General features: G+C 44.2%; 1 protein-coding gene across 8 annotated transcripts in view; it reads left to right on the top strand.

Moving 5' to 3' along the window:
- Window positions 1-27,427, top strand: part of ATP11C (ATPase phospholipid transporting 11C) — a 117,158-nt gene that overhangs the window by 35,540 nt on the left and 54,191 nt on the right. For all 8 annotated transcript variants that reach the window (XM_034782526.1, XM_034782528.1, XM_034782525.1 and 5 more), the window contains exons 2-4: window positions 7,939-8,058; window positions 14,894-14,983; window positions 26,536-26,616. In XM_034782526.1, the coding sequence (XP_034638417.1) occupies window positions 7,939-8,058; window positions 14,894-14,983; window positions 26,536-26,616 (291 nt within the window). The remainder of the gene's footprint in view (window positions 1-7,938; window positions 8,059-14,893; window positions 14,984-26,535; window positions 26,617-27,427) is intronic.

The following is a 27,427-nucleotide window of genomic DNA, read 5'->3' as shown; positions in this document are numbered from 1 at the left end:
AGTTCCCTGAGTGCATTTCTGGCAGTGCTTTCATTTCCTCTCTCTTGAACTAGAGAGATGCTAGCAAACCATATTTGGCTCCAGTCCGCTGCCTCTTGGAGCCTTTAAAGGGATTGTGGGACATGGTACTTGCTTCCTAATCTCCAGCATTCTTCTTCAGATTTAGAAGGCATTGTGTGAATGGCTCTGCCTCTCGCTCCTGGATCTCAGGTTTGTGGTGCTTGCTGTTGCCTCATCAGTACAACAGACTTGTCTGTGGCCTTACTTTCTTCTCGAGTGTCAATGCAATAATCTTTACTTCTGGCCTAACTGTCGTGCTCCTGCTCTGCAGTCCGGAGAGGTCTGACAGCCGCAGCTCATGCTAGAGGTGACTGCGCTGCATTGCACATGAAACTCAGAGTGGATAGTTGGTGACGTGCTTGTGGATGGAATGTACTATGTAACTGTAGAGATACAGCCTGCAGTCGTTGGCTTTTGCAAATCTGAAGGCGCTATATTGATCATTCTGTAAATGCTCCCTGGGCTCTGAAGTCAGGCTTGGGGCTTGTGTGCTGCCCTGGGTATTTTTGGAGCACATTTCGCACAGCTCTTTCCTTCACAGAACGGCAGCCTGGATTGTTGGTTCATCTTGATCATTTAATCTGCATTCCAGCAGAGGTGTGTGAACACATCTGCCCATGTGAAAACCCACTTTTCTAAACTCCCATGGGTCCCAGGTATAAGTAAGTTTTCATAGGTAGGGCAAAATCTCCCCCTCTGCTAGCATGGGGTGGGGCAACTTGAGGAACTGAGCAGGAGATTCCCAGAGCAGCGCTCTGACATCCTGGCCTTCCCCTGACTCCTGTAGGAGGTGGGGAGGTATTGGGGAATAAGTGGGGTGAGTGTGAGAGGGATCGCTGCTCTGAGACATACTTCACCCATGCTGCTCGGTGTGCATGGCTTGGCTTTTAAGTTAAATAAGAACGGCCATATACAGTCAGACCAGTGGTCCATTTAGCCTAGTATCCTGTCTTCCGACTGTGGCCAGTGCCAGATGCTTCCAAGGGAATGAACAGAACCGGGCAATCTGTCAAGTGATCCATCATCAGATGTCCTCCAGTCCCAGCGTCTGGACTAAATGACATGGAGGTTAAGGGCGCCCAGAGCATGCGGTTGCATCTCTGACCATCTTGGCTAATAGCCATTGGTTCCGCAAGCTTTCCTCAGATCCTGGCTAATGCTGGACGCGGCTAATCTAGCGTGAGTTTTCCAAGTGCCTTTTTTCTGCGTCTGGAATTTGTGTGCGGTTTGACAAGCATTTCCTGCAGCGGGGGTTTTTGAGCTGAATGGAATGTTAGGACATGAAGCCGGAGGGTGTTAGCTATGTACCACTGCAGCAGCAGCGCACACGTTTGCCAGACATTTGGCGCATGCTCAGCATATTGCATTGTTGGGCTGAGTTTCAAAGCAAACAACCTAAACTGAGGATTAAAAAGAATGAGAGGAGTTTGTGTGGTATCTTAGTGCTATATTAGTCTGTCTGGCTGTTAGTTCCTTCAAGAAAAAGTTGAAAACTTGACTCTATTGATTTAAAATCCAAGCCTTGAGTCTGGAAAATTCAGCAAAATCTGAGAAGTCCCTTTGTATACAGGCTATACACGTGAATGCCCTTAATTTTCTGTTTTAAAGTGGTCTAGACCTGTGACAGTGCAACCATATGCAGTATCTTTGGGGGAACATATTGTATTAAGTGCGTCTATCACTGTGAGCCAGGGATTTTATATATGATTGTGGCCTACTCCATAGGGGCGAGATGGTTATCACAACTGTTTCAAGAATTAAAACAGTGGGAGGTGATTAAAGTGAATCACTTAGGACAGTGGTTCTCAGCCTTTCCAGTACCCCTACAGTACCCCTTTCAGGAGTCTAATTTGTCTTGCGTACCCTCAAATTTCACCTCACTTAAAAACTACTTGCTTACAAAATCAGACCTAAAAATACAAAAGTATCACAGCATACTTATTTACTGAAAAATTGCTGACTTTCTCATTTTTACCACAGAATTATGAAATAAACCACTTGGAATATAAAGATTGTACTTACATTTCAGTGTATAGTATATAGAGCAGTATAAACAAGTCATTGGATGAAATTTTAGTTTGTACTGACTTCGCTAGTGTTTTTTATGTAGCCTGTTGTAAAACTAGGCAAATATCTAGATGAGTTGATGTACCCCGTGGAAGACCTCAGCGTACCCCTGGTTGAGAACCACTGACTTAGCTGGTAAACACCTCCAGAAATATACCACCCTCTGGGGGAACTTGCATAGACTGGTTCAGACTGTTTTTTTCCAGAAACCAATAAACAAAGAAAGGGCTTTTGATGTAAAAAGGCTGGGTTTAAACTGACTCAGGGCCTTCTTTCTAATCCAGCAAATGGGCGGGACCTGCTGTCCAAAGGCCCTAACCCTTGTGGAAGGGTTGGAAAGACTTTGGCCTACCAGGACCCCCATAAGATCTGATGGGTGACGTCTGGTTAGCTTTTAGCATATATGGAGGAACTGTTATTGGTTTTAATGTTTTCTCTGTAACACTTTTGCCTTAAGAATAAAGGTGCTTGCTTAGAAGCAGCCGTGTGGCAACTTGTAACTGCTGGCAATACTGTGCTCATAGCCCTGAGAGGGGGAGCAATGTGCAGACGCTGGCCTTTCGGCAGACTGCCTTGCTGGGGGCATCGCAGTGTAAGGCAGTGAGCTCTGTAGCTTTAAAATTCCGGGCTGGAGGAAGAGGGACCCAGGTCTCCACCCATGAGAGGTGGTGGCTGAGAGCCGGAAACCTTAAATAAGTGCCCTTGAGGGATCACAGCGGGGGAACACAGGTGTATTCAACCTGAAACACTGACAGCATCAAAAAAGCATTCTGCAGAATCAGACAAATCCCTACTGTTTAGAACAGGGGTGGGCAAACTTTTTGGCACATCTGGGTATGGAAATTGTATGGTGGGTCGTGAATGCTCATGAAATTGGGGATTGGAGTGTGGGAGGGGGTTTGGCTGGGGGTGCGGGCTCTGGGGTGGGGCTGGAGAGGAGAGGTTGGGGGGTGGTGCAGGAGGGTGCTCTGGGCTGGGACAGAGGGGGTTCGGAGGGGGGGAGGGGGATCAGGGCTGGGGCAGAGGGTTGGAGTGCAGGAGGGGGTCAGGCGTGCAGGCTCCAGGTGGCGCTTTCCTCAAGCAGCCCCCGGAAACCATGGCATGTCCTCCCTCCAGCTCCTAGGCAGAGGCACGGACAGGTAGTTCTGCGTGCTGCCCCATCTGCAGGCTCACCACTTCTGCAGCTCCCATTGGCCGCAGCTGCTGGCCAATGGGAGCTGCGGGAGCAATGTGCAGATCCTCCTGGCTGCCCGTACGCATAGGAGGTGGAGGGGGGACATGCCACTGCTTCTGGGAGCCACACAGAGCCCTGGCATATGTGGAGCGGGTCAAGCCCCTGACCCTGCTCCCTGGCTGGAGCTCAAGGGCCAGATTAAAATATGTGAAGGGCCAGATGTGGCCCCCGGGCCATAGTTTGCCCACCCCTGGTTTAGAGTCTGGTAGGCACATCAGTTTCTGGGCAAAGATGCTACTTAATGTAATCTGCCAGACTGTTGGGAGTAGAAAACTAGTCTTCCTGTCTTGGTTTCAGTTGGAGCGGCCCCGGTTTACAGCTTGAGGAGATTATTTTAGAAAAGTGGCTTCAAAGAAAATGTTGTTGCTTTTCTGAACACAACTGTGTTCTTCAACCAGTTTTAAAATTTCTAATACATTGCATTAAGTACCAAGAAAGAGAGCCTCGGAGACCCCAGAGATAAAGTGCAAGCTTAGTACTGCTGGGAACAGAATTCTCGGGGTCCGACAATTGTGAGTTTCTCAGTGTGGTGTGGTCAGTGAATGAAAATTTTACATGCAAGATAATACTATAGAAAGGATCGGAACCTAATTAAGAAATTGTTGTTGTGGTTTGTTCTAAAATGGTCACTTTTAATCTGCTAGGAAGCTTGTGTGTGGTTGCCAATCAGAAGCCAGTGCAAATGTGTCAGCCCAACAGTATACTGCACGTCCAATGCTTTCCCCATTCAAGTAAAGAATTTCTGAGGGCTACAGGTTTCTGCTTTCTTTCCATACAAACTAATACCCACTATATATCTGTATGGTAATAATGCATCAATCTAGCTGTCAAATATTAATTGCAAAATTGTAAAAGCCACTTTTCCTGCTATTGAATTGACTCAAGGTAATTTATAACAGGTTGGGATTTAACGTATAAGAGCTTTCCAAGTAGTGGTATTCTTCTCACTAAATGAGCTTTCAGGTTCCTTGCCTTTTACATACGTTACCTTTAGTGCGTTCTTTGTTGCATTAAAAAGACTTGCATGTAGTTGCCTATTCCCTCAAGAACTTAAAACACTGAGTAAATTAAAGATAATGCAAGACTTGTCTCTACACTTGGAAAATGACCGCAATAACAGTTCTGTAATAGCTATTCTAGAATAGCTCTCCGTGTGGAATAAGAGTGCCATTTGCTGGTTTAGCTTAATATGCTTTCAAAGCTGATTCAAACTATTCTGGAATGAGAGCCTCCACATGGGGAGCTGTTCTGGTCTAGCTATTGCAATTTAAATTCACATCCTACTTTATTCTGGATTAATTTCCAAATGTGTACAAGACCTAAGAAAATGATCACGGAGTTATAGCTAACCCTCTGACTTTTTTCCTCCCAGTGGGAATCTTAAGTGTTTGATCTTGATTTATGCACAAATATTGCAGAATATGAAATGGGAATCGGTTTGGCTGTCTCCTCATGCCGTTCTCACCACTAGACAAATGGTGCACATCTGCAAAGGAGATTGTAAAATCTTGAGAGCAAGGATCGTGCCTTCCTGTGGTGGGAGGGATAGCTCAGTGGTTTGAACATTGGCCTGCTAAACCCAGGGTTGGTTGTGAGTTCAATCCTTGAGGGGGCCACTCTAGGGATCTGGGGCAAAATCAGTACTTGGTCCTGCTAGTGAAGGCAGGGGGCTGGACTCAGTGACCTTTCAGGGTCCCTTCCAGTTCTATGAGATAGGTATATCTCCATATATTATATTTATTATTATGTAGTTCTTATCACAGTGAGGCCCTGATCCTGACTGGGGACTTAGAGCACCACTACAGTGCAAACAATTAGTATTAATATCCTGCTGGAAATGTGTTAATTTTTTTTTAATTTTTATTATTTTGGGGTCTTTTTGTGCTTCCAGGTGAAAATATTTTCCATCAGAGTTTTCTTTGTTTTGTTTGGTTAATGTGTGTGAGAGAGAGAGTGTGAGTGGAGGGAGAGAATGTAACACGTTTGTTTTAGTGACAAGAGAAATTCTTTTCATGTTTGACCCGGATCTCTGACATGTTTATAAATACCCTACGTCCTGTTGTTCTCTTTGCTATGAAGGTTATCCGGTCTTGGGGAATTAATTAAGGTGTGACCGTGGGTTATAATTCATTTGTAGCATCTCGCTCTGGTTTAAAAAAAGATATCTGCCTGCCTGCCATATTTTAGCCTCTTGACATTGATGTAGAGCAGGGGTCGGCAATCTTTCAGAAGTGGTGTGCCGAGTCTTCATTTATTCACTCTCATTTAAGGTTTCGCGTGCCAGTCATACATTTGAACGTTTTTAGAAGGTCTCTTTCTATAAGCCTATAATTAATTTATAACTAAACTGTTGTTGTATATAATGTAAATAAGGTTTTTAAAATGTTTAAGAAGCTTCATTTAAAATTAAATTAAAGTGCAGAGCCCCCCAGACTGGTGGCCAGTGTGAGTGCCACTGAAAATCAGCTCGCGTGCTGCCTTGGCACGCGTACCATAGGTTGCCTACCCCGATGTAGAGCTTTAAAGTGCAACTATGGGATTACGTGAATCCTACAACTATCTGCATTAAACTGGGATTACTTGGGAGTGTTTCCAGATGACTACCTGAGCTGTTCTCCTATATAGTAGCAATTTCTGGCACCGGGGCTGGGAGCAGAATGGATTTTCCACATTCACGTGGAAATGCAGTGTTTAAAGAGGAGAATAGCACAGATTGCTGTCAAGGAAAACATACTTCAGTTGGAATGGCACAGAGGGAGAGAAGTGCAATTAGAGAGGAAACATGTGAGATGCTGAGCTGGAACTGAGATGCCTGACAAGGGAAGTGTGGAAACACCCAGTATTGTAATAGGACGAGTCAGGTCTCAAAAATCATGATTGGCTTTAAAAAAAAAAAAAGATTTTTTTTTAATTTACTTCTTGATTTTGAGCTTCCAGAGTTCCACGCTCTCAATCTTTCCTTTGAAAACGCGAAGGCTAGAAACGTATTTTGTTTCTGCTTTCATTTTGTAATCACATGACACCGGGAGCTGTGACTTTAAGAGAAATCCCAAATATGCTGAGACTAGTGATTAAAAACTCCAGACTTGGCGGGATGGTTCCTACCAGTTGAACTGGCCCTCCAGTGGCCTGATATCCCAGCTCATAGATGTGGGTATGATCCTCCCTGCCAGCAGATGGAGACTGTCAGATTTGTGATGCAGTCATTCACCTTGCCTACCACAGCGTGCCTCAATGGTTTCCACCTCCAAGGACTGGAAACAATATTTTTTTGTCTGCTAAGACTTTAGTTAAGATTAACGTTGCTTCCTAAAAATCTCCATAACGAAACCTTTCCTTTTGGAACTGTGGAGGTCCCTTTTGTGTGTCTCTGCCTGTGCTCACCACCCAGCTGAAATGTTCTTGAGCACCTGAATGCTTAAACGAGAAGAAAAATAATTAATTTTTCCTGACACTCTAATAACACAGCTAACACCTGCCTTTTTGGCGCACTGCAGATGCTTCTACCTTGAGTAGATGAACGTGCACTAGGGGACTTTTAGTGCCCGGCAACAGAGTCCACGCAGGTGCCTAGTGTGCAGAGTAGATTTATCTTGCCGCAAACGGAAGTGTTTATGTAGACAAGCTCTAAGAAGAATTTTTCTTAAATATTCACACAATGGTGTTTTAGCGGAACATATGACGATTAAAAAGGAAACAACAAATCAAAATGTTTAGAATGACTCGGCCACAGATCAGAAGAGATTTCAAGGTCGGTGTAAAGATATGTTCAGAGGTCAGAAGCTCAAAATAGCTCACACTGGGGAGCCCCAGGCAATGACTGACAAAGCCCTCAAAGGGTATTTTTCCCCCCCTCCTGAAGCAGAAAGTGGAAAGGTTTCTTCTTAGTAACAGTTTAAGGCAACTTGAGCAGATTGGAATATTTCCACTTGAGAGATGCCAGCCACTAATAGGAATGCTCAGACGTAGAGGAAAACTTTGCTTTCTTACATATCTTATTTGCAGTGGTGTTGTGGCCATGTTGGTTCCAGAATAGAGAGACAAGGTGGGTGAGGCAGTACCTTTTGTTGGACCAACTTCTGTTGGCGAAAGAGCTCTTTGTAAGCTCAAAAGCTTGTATCTTTCACTAACAGAAGTTGGTCCAATAAAAGATTATTACCTCACCCACTTTGTCTCTCATATATATCTTAGGTTTCAGAGTGGTAGCCGCGTTAGTTTGTATCTGCGAGAACAACGAGGAGTCCTTGTGGCACCTTAGAGACTACCAAATTTATTTAGGCATTCGCAGTGGACCAGGAAAGGCTGATAAAGGTGTAAATGTAGTCTTCTGGTATTTGGAAAGGTAATTATTACCCCTTGTGTGAGATAGGAAGACCATGAATATAATCACTTCTGCACTGCATTCATTCTATTCAACACTGTAATAAGAGAGCCCAGGACAATGGAAGTTCAGAAAGGCTGTGAGGGAGCCATCAGAATCCGAAGCATGTGGAACTCGTTATCTGGACACATGCATGGAAATGTGTGAACTTGAGAGCCAGGGACTTAACTTGCCTTTACCTTGTTATCTCTGACAGTGCGCTGGCGAAGAGAAACGAGTTGGGACACGCACCGTGTTTGTTGGCCACCGCCCTGTTTCAGAAACGGATGCTTACGTCGAGCAGAAATTCTGTGATAATAGAATTGTCTCATCCAAGGTAAGTTGGTTCTCTTATTCCATGAGCTATGGTCATTTAATCAACGGGAAAGTTTGCACGTTTCTGTTCCTGTTCCTCAACCTTATTGTATTTCATCATCAGTCATGGCTTCCTGACATTTAAAACCTCAGAAATCTATACTTGAGTAGATAAAATGCTCTTTGCAAGAAGAAATTGCCCCAGTGTTCAGCTGTTCCATTGCTGGTGCGGTAGGAGTTTTAATAAACAAGATTGTTAATCTAATAGGGCTGTGGGTTGTAGTCTAAAATCATGTACCTTGTATTAAAGAGACTCTTCTCTCTGAATCCCTCTATTGAGAGGTAGGGGATGAAATGTTATGTTCTGCTGTCTAATTTTGCACAAAATGTCCCACTGGGGTTTAGGAGAGATGTGCAAATGGTATTAGAATTGCATTTGTTAATAACACAGGGGCATATTATGATACCTCCTTCTGAGCCTAATTTATGATCTTCCTGATGCAATCTGAAAGCAGCTTGGAAGCTCATTTTGCACCGAACCACTGGTTTGTATATACACTCCCTTACTAATGCCCACTGAGTGAATGCACAAATGAGTTCCCCCTCTGTGTATTGAATAATATTGAGGCACAAAGAGTAGGACCTGCTTCAGTGTTTTGAGGGTCTCCATTATTTGGAGAGTGAAAATATAAAGGCAAGACAATATCTGGTGATTGGTGACTTGCAAGGTTTTCATTTGGGATTTGTTTGGTTATAAAATGAACAGATATCTAGAAGCATGACAGTTCTCATTTTTTTTTTCTGTTCAAGTAGGACAAAAATAACTTAGTACAGTGTGTATTTTAACTCTTGGCCTTTCTGTTGGATAAAGAGGAAACCATGCAGTACTCTATTAAGATAGCATTTGTCTATTCTGAACACAGTGTGATGACACCTATCTTCTGGTTGATCTTATTTTACTTGACATCTATCAAGCTATTTCAAAAGACTTGGAAAAATTGAAGTACAATGTCAGACAGCTGGCAACAGCTATTGTTCAGCTAGTTGGGTGAATGTATATTTAGCTTGTTACTAAGGTGGCTTTGGGGATGCCCAATATATAGTTACAGACTTTAGTCATACCGTACTTATGATTTAAAGGTTACAGTGGGCATATTTTTTTTTCTGCTCCAAACAATTCAAACGTCTGCTGCCTTTTATATCCTTTTGCTGTCTGCATTAGAACCAGAACTGACTTTGTGATAGGGACCAGTTCCCGCAGGCTGACCTAGGTAAAACGCCATTTGACTTCTTTGCATTAGGTCTGCAAGATTGTGCCATTAGGGAATATCCATTTTTTTTTTCTTTAGTGAATAATTGAATTATTTTAAAAACACTAATCTTGTGTAGAACTTCATTGATTTTTTTTTTTTTAAAGTTATTTCCCTATTGATTTTTGACCTTTTTATATTTGGGAAGGAAGAGTCCATGCCTACCCCTCTCTACTCCTCCTCCCCTTTTTTCCCTCCTGCCCCCCAGTCTTTAAAATGAAGCTGATGTGGACGTGAGTCTTTATTGTTTGCTTATTATCTGTGCACAAGCCTCATTAATGATGTCAGTACGACTCTGGGAAAAGGGACTTGTTATTTCAAAGGACACATCTATTTGACCTGTTTTGTTTCTTAAACTTGCTTTTAAAGTTCATGTCGTTATTTTTTCCAAAACAAATGATCGTGATCTTCTCCCTTTCTCACCCCTAAAAAAATAGATTCAAAGATTCTAGGACTGGAAGGGACCTCGAGAGGTCATCGAGTCCAGTCCCCTGCCCGTATGGCAGGACCAAATACTGTCTAGACCATCCCTGATAGACATTTATCTAACCTACTCTTAAATATCTCCAGAGATGGAGATTCCACAACCTCCCTAGGCAATTTATTCCAGTGTTTAACCACCCTGACAGTTAGGAACTTTTTCCTAATGTCCAACCTAGACCTCCCTTGCTGCAGTTTAAGCCCATTGCTTCTTGTCCTATCCTTAGAGGCTAAGGTAAACAAGTTTTCTCCCTCCTCCTTATGACACCCTTTTAGATACCTGAAAACTGCTATCATATCCCCTCTGTTTTCTCTTTTCCAAACTAAACAAACCCAATTCTTTCAGCCTTCCTTCATAGGTCATGTTCTCAAGACCTTTAATCATTCTTGTTGCTCTTCTCTGGACCCTTTCCAATTTCTCCACATCTTTCTTGAAATGCGGCGCCCAGAACTGGACACAATACTCCAGCCGAGGCCTAACCAGAGCAGAGTAGAGCGGAAGAATGACTTCTCATGTCTTGCTCACAACACACCTGTTAATACATCCCAGAATCATGTGGTTTTTTTTTTTTTTTTTTTTTTTTTTGCAACAGCATCACACTGTTGACTCATATTTAGCTTGTGGTCCACTATAACCTCTAGATCCCTTTCTGCCGTACTCCTTCCTAGACAGTCTCTTCCCATTCTGTATGTGTGAAACTGATTTTTTTCTTCCTAATTGGAGCACTTTGCATTTGTCTTTGTTAAACTTCATCCTGTTTAACTCAGACCATTTCTTCAATTTGTCCAGATCATTTTGAATTATGACCCTGTCCTCCAAAGCAGTTGCAATCCCTCCCAGTTTGGTATCATCCGCAAATTTAATAAGCCTACTTTCTATGCCAATATCTAAGTCGTTAATGAAGATATTGAACAGAGCCGGTTCCAAAACAGACCCCTGCGGAACCCCGCTCGTTATGCCTTTCCAGCAGGATTGGGAACCATTAATAACAACTCTGAGTACGGTTATCCAGCCAGTTATGCACCCACCTTATAGTAGCCCCATCTAAATTGTATTTGCCTAGTTTATTGATAAGAATATCATGCAAGACCGTATCAAATGCCTTACTAAAGTCTAGGTATACCACATCCAAATGTGAGAAACCAAATTGCAAGCAATAGCAAACATGTATGCAGTTCCTTTGATTTTTTTTAAGAGAAAAAAGCGGGAGTATGGAGTCTCAAGATTTTAAGGGGTTATCTTCACAGCAGAGAGAGAAAATTCATTATTTGAGCATTGTTTCCTTTTGATATGTGGCACGCAGCACTAAAAGCTATTTACAGGCGGGAATCCCATTGATTTTTGTACTCTTTCCCCTAACCTCCTCCAGTTGTTTATGTGGGGAGGAGGGCGTGTCAAACTTGGGAATAATTGATTTTTTTTTTTTAATTAAAATCCAGACAGTACTCCTGTTTATAAGTCAATGAAGAAAGCCAGAATTTAAAGTGCAAAGTTAGAAGAAGGAACATGGAGTTACGTTGCATATTGGTGTGTAATTGTATTTACTGAAGTGCAGAAACCCAGTGGGCCAGATCTTGAAGTTTGCAAAGTCAGCAGCACAAAGGGGACTTAAAGCTACGTCACTGAAGAGCCCTTTTCGTGGCTATGATCAATGAAGGGAGGCTCTGGGCCTGGTAACTTTAGTTAAAGACTTGCAGTTCTTCTGTTCATGCCCAGTGGCAAAATAGCACAACTGGACTGAGGGCACTTCCTGAGTGGTGCATTCATCTCCAGCTCTGGTAACTTGCAAGATATAAGACATCAACACCGATAACCTTCCCTTCCCTCCTGCTTCAGTGTTGCCTGATGCATGATGACTGCTTTCAATCTGTATTGCTAAAACTATTGTACATAATCTGGAAATACGGATCTCCACCTTCCAATAAGCATAACGCAGGGGTCGGCAACCTTTCAGAAGTGGTGTGCCGAGTCTTCATTTATTCACTGTAATTTAAGGTTTCGCGTGCCAGTAATACATTTGAACATTTTTAGAAGGTCTCTTTCTATAAGTTTATAATATATAACTAAACTATTGTTGTATATAACATAAATAAGGTTTTTAAAAAGTTTAAGAAGCTTCATTTAAAATTAAATTAAAATGCAGAGCCCCCCGGACCAATGGCCAGGACCCGGGCAGTGTGAGTGCCACTGAAAATCAGCTTGCCTACCCATGCCATAACACGTGCCATAGGTTGCCTACCCCTGGCATAACACATTCACCTCTCACTGCAGGGGTTCGTGAGACTATTGGCATGTTCTCATGCTAGAATTGGAATGGTGGTTGGGTGAAGCATCACCATAATAGGAATAACCTGACTTTTTTGAAGCAGGTGTGTCAGCTAATGTTAGAAAAGCACCCCTCCTGCACCCACCACCCATCCTTCAATTAATGTAGTGAAATCTCGACAGGTTTTTTTTTACTGTGATTCAGTCTCCCAGAACAATTGGAGAAGCAATGTTTTATGCTGCTGCTGACTTCACAAACTGTTTGTTTTCACCTGCAAGCTACAAAGGCCGAATAGAAAAAAGTAGAGGGGAAAAAATGGATTTTTTGAGGGGGCGGGTGGGGGAGTGGGGCAGAAGATGAAGGTGGATATTTTCTCAACTTAATTGCACAATTGGCACTGCTCTTGCATGTGGAAAGAGGAAGTTCAGTATAGGAGTCAAACAGCGTCTTAGGCTTTTCTGTGGGAAGGAATTGTAACGGGGGTGCAAATATTGACTTTTTAGCAAAGTCCCGGAAGTTTCACCCAGTCTATTCTGTACCCAAGCTTTTAGTGCCAACGTTTTATGTTCTGTCAGAGCTAGACCTGTTCTGTTGAACCAGTTTAATTCTGAGTTCACTGAGTTTTTTCTAAGCAATAACCTTGGACTCAAGGTCGGTCAGCAAACAATCTGGTGGTTGTCAGTCGGCGCACATGTCTGTCGTCAGACCCAGTGTGGGTCTTGGGGGCTGCAGTCCTATCACATTGCAGCCTTTTATGAGGATGTTAGTTGGCCTCACACTTACTTCACACTGGAGTGCAATTACAGGGAAGTTATTGCCCGTCGGAGGGACCATGTACTTCACTTGACATGAGGGGAGGGGTGTGGATGGATAAAGGAAAGCATGTGGTCCGGAGTGTGGGTTTAATTTTTCCACCGACCTTGTAGATGTAGGTAGGGTGATCAGACAGCAAGTGTGAAAAATCGGGATGGGGTGGGGGGTAGTAGGTGCCTATATAAGACAAAGCCCCAGATATCAGGACTGTCCCCATAAAATCAGGACATCTGGTCACCCTAGATGTCTCTTCGGTTGTGTGGCAATAAGGCACACTGCAGATGCTTCTTTAACTATTTCACTGCTACATCGGTTACTGTCTGTATCCTACAATCCCAAGCTTCTTCCATGGTCCAAAAGTCCTAGTAGCTGCCCACCCAGCTATGAAAACCTCCATGCTTCCTCTCTATTCCCCCTACCAACTTCTACCATGCTGTGACCATTGTCAGTGCAAAAACTTGCAATACATACACAATCCAAAACTTAAGGTCATCCGAAAAACGAGCTGATTTTAATATAAAATAAATCCCTCTGAGGGAACAGTGTTCTCGTTCATATTTAATTCAGATAAAACTTCCATTTTGGAATTTATCCAGATCTGCTACAGAATTTCCTCATCCGCCTTCCCAGTTGTGATGGAGAATTCAAGTAGCTTTGTTGCGGAATACAGGGCGAGACTCTGTATGCTGTACCTCTAAGAGGAGATGCAGCCCAGAATTCATAGCCCAGGGGGTAAGTTGGATTTAACCGGCTGGTGGCACTGTTAGACACAGAGTTCCGAGTTCTTTCTTAATGCGCAAGCAGTCAGTCGGTCTTGGGCAGACACGTGGTAGTGCTGTCCTTTTTTTAGTGAGGTCTCTCTATAGAAACAGTGGTCCCAGGGGTGGGGTTGGAAGCTGTGTAAGCAGCAGGAGAGTTTTGCTGCTCTCTGTGAACCAGTCATTGATGTTGGTTTGAGATTCCTGAAAGGAGGCGTTGTCCTGCATGCTGTTTGACCGTATTATTTCGGGACAGGTGTATGCGTGTTAATCTTAGAATATATCCACGCTCTGCACCACTGATTTCCTCTCCACTGGAAAACAGACCTGCAAGGCCCCAGACATCCACTCAGCAGAGCAGTGACGCATCTTTGTGGCCTCCCAATTCTGCAGGGGTCGAAGTGGCCCCAGAATAATTCTGACAGATCTGTGGATCTGGCCGAGTTACAGCAGCCTGTCCCCTACGGGTGGCAGTGCGGCCTAGACCCTCCACAGCAGTGCTACTTGCTGCAGCCCTGCGCCAGCATCACACCCTGTGTTTCCTAGGCTGAGTTTAGAGAGGCAACCTGGAGCTGTTTTCCTCAGGCCTTGCCATGGGGGATTTCTCCCTTGGCTAAATCCAGGGCTTTTAGGGCACTTTTCTGCTGTTCTGCCAGTCCTTTTTATGCATCGCACGAGGGCTGGAGCAGGGTTAAGAATCCTTCATCCCTATTGCCACAGAACGTATGACCTTGGTGATGTCTGGTCTCTTTGAGAGAAACAATAGAGGAAGACTCCTTGGGCTGTTTCCCCCTGTGCATTCATGTAGCAGTTACTCACAAAGTGCCCCCTTACTCTCAATATTTGAGGCTAATGAGCCTACATACAATGGTGATAGGCACGTTAAAAATACACCGATAGTATGCCATTAGAATTGCTTAATGCTATTGTGAGTTTCTGAAGAGGTTCAATAATAAGAGAACTAACACCCTGGGCCAAATCTATCCTGGGTATAACATCCGTGAAATTATACCAGGGATACATCTGTCCAATATAACTACTTGAACTTTTTTTTTTTTTTAAATGAAATCTTATTTCTTAGGAAACTTCTAAACATAAATTCCCTTTCTTTAACTCTCAATCCCTGGATAAATGTAGCTTCCTGTCGATCTTTGGTTCTATTGACATTCTGAAAATTTGTGTGCTGGTATTATTTGCACAGCTTATCTCTCTGTTCTTTCACCCTGCAGTACACTGTCTGGAATTTTCTTCCGAAGAATCTTTTTGAACAGTTCAGAAGAATTGCCAACTTTTATTTCCTTATCATTTTCCTTGTGCAGGTAAGGGCACTTTTAAATAGCAATGATGCAAAAATGATTATTATTTTTTGAATCAGATTGTTCAAAGCTTTAAACACAACTTGATAGAGGACTGAGACCGAAGACTGGCTCTTTACTGGTGCTTATGAAATCTTTTATTAGCAGCTATGTTTTGTCTCCTGCACACGCATTCAAAATACCATAACTGGTAACATTTCTGGGGCCATCTCAGACATATTGTGATGACTATTGTTACAATTTAAGGGACCTATTAACACTGTAAGCACCATGAGGTCACTTATAAATATGTCTACTTTGGAGCTGGAAGGTGTAATTTCCATCTCGAGGAGTCACATTGATGCTAGTTCTGATCAAGCTAGCATGCTAACAATCGAAGTGTAGCTGCCACAGAGGGACAGGCTAGCTGCTCAGATACATACCTAGGGTCTCTGATGAGATCATACTTAGGAAGTCTAGCCCCACCCACTGCTCATACTCCTGTAGTTACACGGTTATTTTAGTGCCCGAGCTCTATGTCGGTATCTTTCCTTGAAACTGGAAATTTCACCTCCAGCTCCTATGTAGACATACCCGGTGTGAGTAAAACATATGTTAATGGCTGCAGGATTGAAACCTAGCTTTTTTGTACTCTTTGTTGCTTCTCCCATCTATCCATACATTTTTTTCCATATAATAAGCAGCCTGGTAATATTATAGTTTGTGTAGATTTCAAGAAAAGCAGAAGAGGTGCACAGTCCATCATTTGGATTGTTTTTTATATTCAGATGAGCATTTACTAAGTGTGTGCATTTGTGTAGGAGTTTGATTTTTGTAAAGAGATTTTATACATACTAAATTACAGACATACACATGTTGTAATAAGATTTGGTTTTTTTTCCGTGCTGATTTCTATGTAAAGAGGGCATTGATCTTGGGATTAGGGGAAATGCTGGTAGATATGAGTGTTCATTTTCTGTGACATTAGCTGAAAAATCAGGGGAGTTCCCAAAATATGTTTGCAAAAGAAAGGTGTGTTTTTAGTAAAATGTGGATGAAACACAAGGAAGTATATTTCCCTCTTTTTATAACTAAACATTGGGGTTTTAAAAAAAATACTCAACTGACTGGTTTGACTTAACCAGACAGGTAAAACTTCAGCCTATTCATCTAGTAAATGAAGTCTTAGATCTGTTACATACGGTAGTCTGCAATAAAGGCGTCCTTTGAGGGATTAAGTTGATTAATACCTCTATGCTTCACTTTTATTATTGTTATCTATAGACTCATAGAAATGTAGACCGGAAGGGACCTCAGTAGGTCATCTAGTCCAGTCCCTTACACTGAGGCAGGACCTAAGTATTATCTAAACCAGGCGTGGCCAACCTGAGCCTGTTAAGGAGCCAGAATTTACCAATGTACATTGCCAAAGGGCCACAGTAATACGTCCGCTCCCCACCCCGGCTCCCAGTGCCTCCTGCCCACCGGCAGCCCTGCCGATCAGCGCCTCCCGCTCCGTCCCACACCTCCCGATCAACTGTTTTGTGGTGTGCAGGAGGCTCTGTGGGGGGGGAGAGGGAGGAGCGAGGACATGTCAGGCTCAGGGGAGGGGGTGGGGAGGGGTGGAGTGGGGGCAGGGCCCATGGCAGAGCCAGGGGTTGAGCAGTGAGCACCCCCTGGGCACATTGGAAAGTTTGGCACCTGTAGCTCCAGCCCCGGAATCGGTGCCTATACAAGGAGCCACATATTAACTTCTGAAGAGCCGCATGTGGCTCCAGAGCCAAAGGTTGGCCACCCCTGATCTAGACCATATCTGACAGGTGTTTATCTAACCTGGTCTTGAAAACTTCCAGTGACAGAGATTCTACAACTACCCGTAGAGCTAGGAAGTTTTTCCTAATAACTATCCTAAATTTCCTTTGCTGCAATTTAAAGATTTACTGCTTGTCATGTCCTCCGTGGTTAAGGAGGACAATTTATCACCTTCCTCTTTATAACAACCTTTTACATATATGAAGACTGTTATCATATCCCCCTCAGTCTTCTCTTGGCCTACTCTGTCCTTGGTTTTCCCATTGCTTTTAATGTATATGTAAAATGTTTTATTGTTACCCTTTATGTCCTTAGTTAGTTTAAACTCATTTTGTGCCGTGGCCTTTCTAATTTTATCCCTACATGCTTGTGGTGGTGTTTTTATTATATATAGTACATATATATGTCATCCTTTGTCATTTGACCCAGTTTCCACTTTTTGTATGACTGTTTTTTGAATTTCAGGTGGTTGAAGATCTCCTGGTTAATGCAGGGTGGTTTCTTACTATTCTTCCTATCTTTCCTACACCCTGGGATTGTTGGCTCTTGTGCTTTTAATAATGTCTCTTTAAAAAATTACCAACTCTCCTGAAGTCGTCCCTCCCCCGTCCCCATTGGAGTTGCTTCCCAGAGGATCTTACCTACCAATTCTCTGAGTTTGCTGAGGTCTATTGTCTTTCTTCTGCTGTTTTTCCTCCTACCATTCCTTAGAATCATGAATTCTGTTTCATGGTCACTTCCACTCAGGCTGCCTTCCACCTTCAAATTCCCAACCCAAGTTCCCTATTTGTCAGAATCAAGTCTAGAACAACCTCTCCACTAGTCACTTTCTCCACCTTCTGTAATAAAAAGTGCATTCCAAGAACTTGTGGGATAATCTGTGCCCTGCTGTCTTATTTTCCCAACAGATGTCTGGATAGTTGAAGTCCCCCATCATCACCAACTACTGTGTTTTCAATGATTTGATTAGTTGTTTACAAAAAGATCCTTCCATGTCTTCCTCCTGGTCTATAATAGACCCCTACCATGACATCACCCTTGTTTTTTATCCCTTTTATCCTTATCCAGAGACTTTCAATGGGTCTGTTTTCCACTTCTATATCAACCTCAGTGCACGGGTAATGCATCTTTGCTATTCCTCCTCTTTTTTCCCCCTGCTTATCTTTCCTGAGGAAGCTGTTCCCTTCTGTACCAGTATTCCAGTCATGGGAATTATCCCACCCACCAAGTCTCTGTGGTGCCAATTATGTCATAATTGTGATTATTCCTTAGTATTTCTAGCTCTTTCTCTTCACTAGATTTCCCATCTGTATTCTCTTGTCTCGCCTTTGCTCCTGCTGTGATTGCCCACGTTCCTCCTCCCCACCCGCCACCCCCAGGATTTTGATCCTGCACATAGGCCTCCATGTTCTGGACTTACCTGTGGGCTTTTCTCTCCTGCCCGCATCAAACCTAGATACTCTTCCTCTTTCCCTTCCTTGATTGGTGGACTCTTCTCAGCAGTCCTTTTCGGAACAGAAGCCAAAATCCTTCCCGTGACACCATCTGCACAGCCAGGCATTAACCACCAGGATGTGTCCTTCTCTGCCTGAGCCCCCTACCCGTGACCGGAAGGTGACACCATCTGCGCCCTCAACTCCCTCACACTCCCTCCCAGAGTTCTGTAGTTACTTCCTATTTGCTCAGGGTCATATCACACGATATAATTAGTGCCCACTTGGATGAGCAGCATGGGGTAGAAGTCAGAGGGCCAGATAATGCTCAGTAATCCTTCCGTAATGTCTCAGATAGGCAGCACACCTCCTGGGTGCCAGGTCAGGCCGGCAGATGGACACCTCTGTCCTCCATAGAAGGGAGTCATTGACCACCACCACCACCCTTCCTCTTGGGATTGATGGCCATGATCCTTCCAGCCTAGGGGGGACATGGCTTCTTCTCCTGCACCTTTGGGGGAAATTTCTCATCCCTTGTTGCCAGAGCAGCATAACATATATATATAAAATATATATTTAATCTGTATGGACAGTGGGTTGGGAGCAGGGGTGGAGTACTGCCTGCTGCCAGAAGTAGCCATCAGCCAGCTTCCTCCTCGTTAAAGAGCCATTTCCTCCTTCCCTGATGGTGCTATTGCAATCCTCTCCAGCTGGATTGCTCCTTCCATCTTGGAGGTCTCCAGAGGCATATTTACAATGAATTCCTTGTGTGAATGGATGCTCCTCAGCCTAGCCACCTCCTCCTGTAGCTTTCCTACCTGTCTCCTGAGTAGGCACCTTTCACCCTGGGTGGTCTCCCCAGCCTGGCTTTCTATGTTGGGGAAATGCAGGTCACAGTCTCTGCAAACCCACACCAGGACCTGGGTAAAGGCGGGTTCTTTTTCTGGACACAGGTGCAGGTGGAGAAGCCAGGAGCACTGCTGGCACCGGCAATGGGGCCTTTTCGATCCAGGGTGATTTTGTTCTTTCTTCCGCTTACAAACTCTGTCTCAAACTCCTATGTTTGCTGGCCCCTGTTTGCTGTCTCCCCTTGGTCACTTAGCATCTGGCTTTTAAGCATCTGCCAAGCTACAGCTTAACAAAATTGGATGCCTAGTAAATTGTTATAAAGCATAATGCTCCACTTCAGCCATAAAGATTTCCATGACTGCTGCAGAAATAGGTGATCCCAACGTAATTCCTGTGGACTGTGCATAATGTTGCCTGCTTTACACAAAGGGACAAACTCACTTCTGGGGTTAGCCAATGCCAATGAAATCCAATGGAGATGCACCACTCCAGTTTGTCAGAAGTGAACTTGGCCTGTGTATGTACCGAAGTAATGCGCTAAAGTCAGGATGTCCCTCCAGGATACCCAATAGTCTGAAGTCACAGTATTGCATCTTATCTTCTGCCCCTCTTAACGGAGTTTGGGGAGACTGGAATAACTGAATGTGTTGCCTTACTGTACCCAGTCACCTAGCTGGGTGACATTGATATATTTCCTGGCAGTTCAGTTGCAGACTCATTTTAGACATAGACCTAGGGATCTAGCTATGAAATTGATCGTGTGCAGATGGATTACAAAGCATTTTTCTTGTTTTCGGTTTTTATTCCAAAAACTGTGACCGTGTTTAAAGTAAGAAAACTACCCACATATTGAATTAGGGATAAAAACCACACCTGATGCTGTTAATACAGGTCCCTACAGACAGCTGCCAGGCACTTTTCATTCTGGAAGTACTGAAGATCTCACTTATCTTTAATAAACCCTTAAGGCCATTCCATTCATTTAAAGTATCAAGGGGCTACCTTGACAAATGCCATTTATGGCCGAAATGTTGGTGTCGATCAAGTTAACGTATGTTAAATTAATGGACTTGCCCGAAGTGCTTCCTTATACGTGAAGGGTTCAGCAGACTCTTGACTGAGGAGTGCAGAGGAATTAGATGTTGAATTCAGTCCTGTGTTGGGGTTGGTCCTGCTTCCACGTAGGCCTGGTGTCCAAAAGCCCATTGACTTCAGTGGCTCAGGGTCAAGTCCATGTTGGGGAGGGAATGTGTCTTTGCTTGAAAGCACACATGAAATATACATTCCTGAAAATACTTTTTAGTTGGTTGCTTGATTGATTAGTAAGGCATCCACTGGATTAATCTGCTGAAACCATTATCTAGATAATGGCGCCTCTGAAGCAACCTAACGCCTGCAAATAAAGCTGAGTTTGGATAAGTATAGTCAGCACCTTTTTACCGAAATGCGGAAATGAAGGAGATAGGCAGCTTAGGAACTGGAAAATACTTTTGAGTGACAGAGGGAATGGTCTGGTGCTTCCTGAATCATGGAATTCAGTTGGGTAGAAACAACAGATGAACAGAAACCTTCATATACTAGCAGGACTCAGTTACTTTAAAATGAAGTCCGAGTATGCTGCTGTAGTCCTGGTCTAAATACAGATGCAGGTTGAGCCACCTGCTGCTTGTTGGATCCTTGTTATAAGGCAAGTGTCTTAGAAACAACTTCATAGTACGCTTACGCTATCTTGATTTTGCTGTGTTAGTCTCAAAAGTTGCCTGTGAGTTTCACACAAGGGAAGACTGTACTACAGCGGATGTATATGGAATACGGTAATAATATGGAAATTCCCATATGAAGTATCTATATCCGGGGTGGGCAAACTACAGTGCATGGACTAGATCTGGCCCACCAGCTGTTTTAATCCAGTCCTCGAGCTCCCACTGTGGAGTGGGGTCTGGGGCGTGCCCCGCTCCGGTGCTTTAGCTGGAGAGCGGGATCAGGGGCCACTCCACGCGGCTCCCGGAAGCAGCAGCCTGGCCCCCCTCCAGCTCGTATATGTAGGGGCAGCCAGCGGGCTCCACTCTGAATGCTGCCCCCGCAACCTCTATTGGCTGGGAACTGCAGCCAATGGGAGCTGCAGGGGCAGTGCCTGCGGACGGGGCAGCATGCAGAGCGGCGCCCCCTGGCCACCCCTATGTGTAGGAGCCCAAGAAGGGACATGTTGCTGCTTGAGGTAAGCGCCACCCAGAGCCTGCACCCCTAAGCCTCCCCTCGTGCCCCATCCCCCCCCCAGCCCGGATCCTCCCCTCCGAACCCCTTAATCCCTGCCTAGAGCCCCCTCCCACACCCTGAACGCCTCATTTATGGTCCCAACCACAGCCCTCACCCCCTCCCGCACTCCAACCCCAATTTTGTGAGCATTCATGGCCCTCGGGCCAAAAAGTTTGCCCACCCGGATCTGTATGAACAAAACTATAACCAGATTACTCTCACGTATGCATCATGGCAAGCTCTCTTGGCACAGTAGAGCCGCAGAGTTACAAACTGACCAGTCAACCACACACCTCATTTCGAATCGGAAGTACGCAATCAGGCAGCAATAGAGATCAAACAAACAAGCAAACAGAAAAAAGCAAAGACAGGACAGTACTGTGTTCAATGTAAACTACTAAAATAATAAAGGGAAGGCATCGTTTATCTTCTGCATAGTAAAGTTTCAAAGCTGTATTAATTCAATGTTCAGTGGTAAACTTTTGAAAGAGCCACCATAATGTTTTGTTCAGAGTTACGAACAACCTCCATTCCCGAGGCGTTTGGGACTCTGAGGTTCTACGGTAGGGGGCTCTGGGGATGGCAGAAGGCACGATACATGTATGTGTCCAAAGCTTTACCTCACGTGGCCTCAGTTTTACTAAAAATGACGCCACCGTGGTGCCTGGGGGCAGGCAGACCTTGAAAATTAACTCTCTGCGATAGGGGGATGACCGGTTCCATAAATATGGTCATTTAGGGCCTGTCTACACAGTAAAAGCTGTGCTGAGCCACTTGAATCCAGCTAGTGCAGGTAACAGAAGCAGTGAAGACAGCACAGCATTGGCTTCAGCATAGGTAGTTTAATCCTGTCACAGCCCCTAGGTACGCACTCGGCTCACTAGCCCACGCGGTGTTATCTTCCCTACAGTTTTTACCTGGGCTAGCTGGATTCAAGCTAACGAAGTGAGCTAGTCCATACACAGCTTTTGCTGCGCAGACCTACCTTAGATGCATAACTGGCCATGTGTCCGTGCAAATACACAATTGGAGCTCACACGTGCATTGCTTGCACACAGAGCTGAGTGCAGCCATCTCTGAACGTCCCTAGCCATCTAGGATTTACCACTGTTGAATGTAAATACTTTAATGTGGTGTGAATTTGGCTTCTTACAAACGGGACCCTTTCTGACTCTCTGCTCTGTTTGTGTGTTTATGCATAAAGCAGTGCAAAAATCACAGTGTAAGGCCATTTCCAGGGATTAATATGTGCTGACTATCTCAAAACAGCTTCCTAGGGACAGATAAGAAACGTTTTGTGCATAATGTAGCTTTTTACAAAGAACTGAAAACAACACATACAGAGTCTATTGTTCATGAGCGCTCCAGTGAAACACCAATAGATGTTGCAAAACAAAGGCCTTTTGTTCATATGAATACAAGGCATTTCTGGTAAACTTTCCTTGCGCTTTCCCTCTCCTGTATTACCCAGTACATCTGCCTCCATCCGTATTCCTGCCTCAACCCCCTCCACAATTGGCTGGATCCCTGAAGTAGGACAACACGCTTCCTGTATGCCAGTTTGGGATCTGTGTGACCGCAATGCAGCGGTCTGTCCAAGTATGCTCCCCCCCCCCCCCCCAACCCCCTGTCATTTTAAGGTCCTCTCTGGGGGATCTGTACTGGAGATTATGGTCTCTGACAGCGAGGGAGCTGTACAATATGCTCAGATTTATTTCTGTCTCTCATTCTAGAACTTGTTTGGTCTGAACTCCAAGCTCCATTCGGCTGTCTGATTGTGCCCCCGTCACATCCAAAGGGAAACTGGTCCTTGGAAATGTTAGGGTGGGGTGAGGGGTGAAGCTCACCAGCAATGCATAGAGACTGCTCTGGCTAGTCTGTCAAACCAAAGGCTCTGCATAAAATATGTAACCAATGCGGTAACGCTGGATGCCAAATCTTAGTGTTGCCGTGGTTTTAGTTTTTCTGATTCCTTTAATTTCTTCTCGTTATGAACCTGTTTCAGTGACCACACACTTCCTATACCCTAAAAGCTGGGCTGAATCATGAGAAGGTCAATAGAAATGGACAGTTCCCATTCTCTAGGGTCCCCTATTGTTTAATTAAAGTCTCAAAGCTGGCCTGCTGTGTTCTTTCCTTGCTATGGGCATGTCTTCACTGCAGTGTGTTGAGGTACACGGAGTGTTGTCCCATACCCAACTCCCGTGCACACCCACAAGTTAAGTCGTGTTTTATACTCCACTTAGCTGATCCAAGTACTGCTGACACGCAAGCTAATACTGTAGCAGGGAAACAGTTACTCTGTGCTGCTAATCCGAGCAGTGTGTGCCACCGTAGCATTTTGCAGTGCAGCTGCTCTCACTTTTAGAGTTCTCTGGCCTTCTTTTTATTCTTCTATAATTGTTCATTTTATTTTTTGGGAATTTCTTGTTTTCATTTTGTCCATGGAAAAAAAAGATTTTGTTTTATTTCTTTTTATTACATTTACATGAATAAAATACCTCCAATGACCATATGCAAATAAACACAGTGTAAAAATCCCAATTTGAATATATTACATGATTTTATGAGGCGTTATTCCATGGCGTTGAAAGGTTTCAGGAATTAAAAGCGGACATAAGAGTTCCCTACATTTTCTCTTTCCATGGCCTGTTGTCTTACAATCAATGTATACTGCGGGGGGGGGGGGGGAGAGAAAAACTTGTCACAATCTACATCAGGGATAGCCAATTATTTTTTTGTCAGGGTCCAAATTTCTTGGTCAAGGTGTAGTCAAGGTCCAGACACCAGAGAAAATAATGCAAAAGTAACAATAATGATAAGTAAATAAAAAGATTTTGTGGTCTGTTCAAAAGTGTTTGGCGGTCCACATGTGGCCCGCGGTCTACCTCTTGACTACTGACCTACACTACCCTTGGCCTACACTAACCACAGGGTACATGAGCCACAAAATAATGGTATTGGATAAACTGGCATTCTGGTATCTGAGTCCAAACCTGCGTTGGTGACTGCACAATCTGTGACTTTCCACAAGGTGTTGAACCACTCACGTTATAAAGACGTGTGCAGGTGCAAATTCCCCATCCCCATTAGCCACCCCCAGGTTCTCTGGATAGCTACTTATGGTCCCCCCCGCCCTTGAAATTTACCCAGTACTTCAGCCCCCAACTAACCCTCCCATCTCCAACTCCATTCAGTGCCACAAACCCCATGGGACATCACGGTTCTTCCCAACCACTACTGCTTCCTTCTCCAACTCTCCCATGCCCACTCTCCCATTGAATCTCACCCCCTCCAGTCCCCATTAGCCCTGATAACCATTAGTCCCAGGGACCCCTCCCCTATCTCTGTGTCCAACAGAACATGGTCATCTGCAAAGTCAAGATTGTGAAGTTTTTCTTTATTCCACATAACTCCTGCAGCTTCCTTTCGTGTTGCTCTTTGCATCACATAAGCTATCACAGTGCAGAGAAGAGAGGTGCAACCCTGGCAAACTCTGCTGATGATCTTAAACCAATTGCTCTATCCCCTTCTTGTCCTTACACAGCTTTTTGAACCTTCATACAGTCTTGTCCAGTCTCTTTCTAGGAAGCCCATAGAGTCAGAAGATCTATAGCAATTCTATGAATGTGGTGGCTGGGCCATGTATAGATTAGACTCTTCTACTGTATCTGAATTAATTGACCTGGTCTTGTGGATCTAGCATTAGAGAATTTTATGCATTTAGGGCCAGAGGTCCTGGATTTAGTCCCCACTGATGTCCCAGCCATTATGCATGCACTAAGCCTGAATGAGAAACCCCCCGTGCTTCACACCCAAATCCATGCATATTTCACTCTCCCCCCTCAATAAATCACACCCCGCCACTCCCTCCAAAGTTCAACTCTGACCCCCAAGTATAGCTCTATCCCACACAAAATCAAATTAATGTGGCCTACCCAGGCTTCTTGTAGGGCTTCACTGCTGCATCTGGCTCCCCATCCCATCCTCTGAAAGGAGCTGTGGGTTGGAGACAGTGGTGTAGTGGAGCCCGAACAGTGAACCAGTTCCATTATGTCCCACTCCTCTGCAGCTGGTCACTCTGCAGGGCTGGCTGGGCTCAGCTCCCCGCTGTGGGCATTTTGATGTGCCTTGCTTTGCCACTCCCACTCCATGCCTGACCCTCCTGCTCCATTCCTCCCCTCTTGTTAAAGGAGCCAATCTCCTCTGTGCATTTGTCCTGCCCTGTGGGGAAGGAGTCAGTGGTGCTCTGTTCACTTGCCCCGACCATACATGTAGAACTCCCCAGAAACTTGGCCTCCCCTTGCAGATGACTGGATTTTGTGAACCAGCCAGTTAGACACCATCACAATAGGAGGAGCAAGGAAAAGGCATCTTCGTTCATTCTGGCAATTCTGGTTTGGGTTCTATTGATGATACTAGAGACTTGTCCATGGTGTGGTTGTTGAACATGGTACCCAGTGCTGGCCCTGCTGTTCAGTCTTCAGGGTGAGACTGACCATGTTTGGTGCAGATTATACGGTGTGTGGGCAGGCAGGTGCATGGAAACTTTCTGGTTTGAACCCATAATGCCCCTTGCTTAGGCTGCACACCACAAAGGTGCGTGACTGAGACGCATTCTCTAAGCCTTGTTGGATACAGAAACTCGTTCAGCTGCCTCAGTCTGCTTCGGATCAAAACTTCATAGTCACTTAGGAGACTTTCCATTGACTTTCAGTGGGATTTGTATTCCTCAATTCTGAAGGTGCTTATGTAAATCTCCCTCCTACACTCCATGTGCCCACTCTTCTTGAGCATGCTCATAGTTGGGGCATGTATTACTTAATATAGCCCTGGTCTACACTGGAGGGAGGGCGGGGGGATTGATCTAAGTTATACAACTTCAGCTATGTGAATAACGTAGCTGAAGTTGACGTACTTAGATTGACTTACCGTGGTGTCTTCACCGCGGTGAGTCGACTGCTGCCTCTCCCCCGTCGACTCTGCCTCCACCTCTCGTGGTGCTGGAGTACAGGAGTCAACGGGAGAGCGCTTGGGGGTCGATTTATCACGTCTAGACTAGATGCAATAAATTGATCTCTGCTGGATCGATCACTGCCCGCTGATCCAGCGAGTAGTGAAGACATACCCACAGAGTGTGTTGAATGAATCAACTCTAATGATAGCATTTAATAGCGACTTCCTAAAAAAAATTATAACACAAATTGTTGTTGTTTTTTTCTGTAGGTCATAGTAGATACACCAACCAGTCCAGTAACCAGTGGACTTCCACTTTTCTTTGTGATTATTGTTACAGCTATCAAACAGGTAATGTTTTCGATTCATGAGGGCATGGGGGTGAGCAACAAATTGCTACAGTAGTGTGTGTGTATTTGCTTTGGGTTTTTAAGTATGTCCATGGCAGAATGAATGAGAGAGATTTGGCGTATAAAGACATATATACTTGACTCTACATATATTTGAAATAATAGAGGGCGAAGGTTAGAGGAACACTATATAAATGTGAAATCTATTTAACTTAAAATTTGAAATAAAAAAGTAATTTTGGATACTATGCCGAACCTAAGTTCTCTGTCCAATTTTTGTAGATTTGATTGCATTTTCTCATTTTCAGTATGGCTTTTGTAGTGTGTGTGTGTGTGTGTGTGTGTGTGTGTGTGTGTGTTTATTGAAAGTCATGTTGTGAGTTATTGCTGTTGATGGTTGCCTCTGCGTTCATTGCACTACTATAATTTATTTCTTCCATTTTAAAAATGCACTTTGGGCCTGATTTGGAGGTTAAAGAAGCATGATATAAATCCAGTTTCTATTCTACTCTGACATCAATGGAAAAACAGGAATAGTTCTAGTCAAACAATATCTAGTCCTGAAAACTTGTAGACCTCTTTCATTGAGTAATGTTAAAAAAAATTTAACCGTACGCACCCCTTTTTTAAATTGCATTATTTGAGGTTTTTGTAAAGGGAATCAGTTGGGCAGCAGAAAGGAGTACTAGAGTTAAATCTGAATCTGGCTTTTATATTCTTTAGCTGAGACTGAAGAGAGAGAAAGTCTTTTCCTGTGTTAGACTGGAAAAGTGAGAATAACGGGGCACTAAGCATATTATTCACATGATCAG

Source organism: Trachemys scripta, chromosome 9 (assembly GCF_013100865.1).
Source record: "Trachemys scripta elegans isolate TJP31775 chromosome 9, CAS_Tse_1.0, whole genome shotgun sequence".
NCBI classification, from domain to species: domain Eukaryota; kingdom Metazoa; phylum Chordata; order Testudines; family Emydidae; genus Trachemys; species Trachemys scripta.
This window is presented reverse-complemented; position numbering and strand designations above follow the sequence as displayed.